This window comes from Fulmarus glacialis, unplaced genomic scaffold (assembly GCF_000690835.1).
Source record: "Fulmarus glacialis isolate BGI_N327 unplaced genomic scaffold, ASM69083v1 scaffold28021, whole genome shotgun sequence".
NCBI lineage: Eukaryota > Metazoa > Chordata > Aves > Procellariiformes > Procellariidae > Fulmarus > Fulmarus glacialis.
In genome coordinates this window covers 1242-1478 of record NW_009195099.1, presented here as the reverse complement: position 1 = coordinate 1478, position 237 = coordinate 1242, and the positions used below count along the sequence as shown (strand labels likewise).

The 237-nt window shown below is 67.5% G+C and overlaps 1 protein-coding gene across 1 annotated transcript in view; it reads left to right on the top strand.

Annotated features, from left to right (window-relative positions):
* Window positions 1–5: 5 nt before the first annotated feature.
* LOC104084245 overlaps window positions 6–237 on the top strand; it is a gene marked incomplete at both ends in the record, with an annotated part of 1467 nt that continues 1235 nt past the window's right edge. The window contains one exon of the mRNA XM_009587995.1: window positions 6–165. Within this exon, the coding sequence (XP_009586290.1) occupies window positions 6–165 (160 nt within the window). The remainder of the gene's footprint in view (window positions 166–237) is intronic.

Genomic DNA, 237 nt, shown 5'->3' with positions numbered 1-237 from the left:
TCGCGCCGGACGCCTTCGTCTCCAACCTCCTCTTGGAGCACCTCCGGCTCTTCAACAACTCCCTCCACCGCATCCCGGCGCCAGCGTTGCAACCGTTGGTCAACCTCCGTTGGTTGGACATGTCCAACAACCTCTACCGCAGCGCGGCGTTGGACGGTGTCTTCGGCAAGCTGCGACGGCTGCAGGGGCTGTCGCTGGGGGGGCAGCTGCCGGGGGGCATCCTCCCGGGGGACCTCC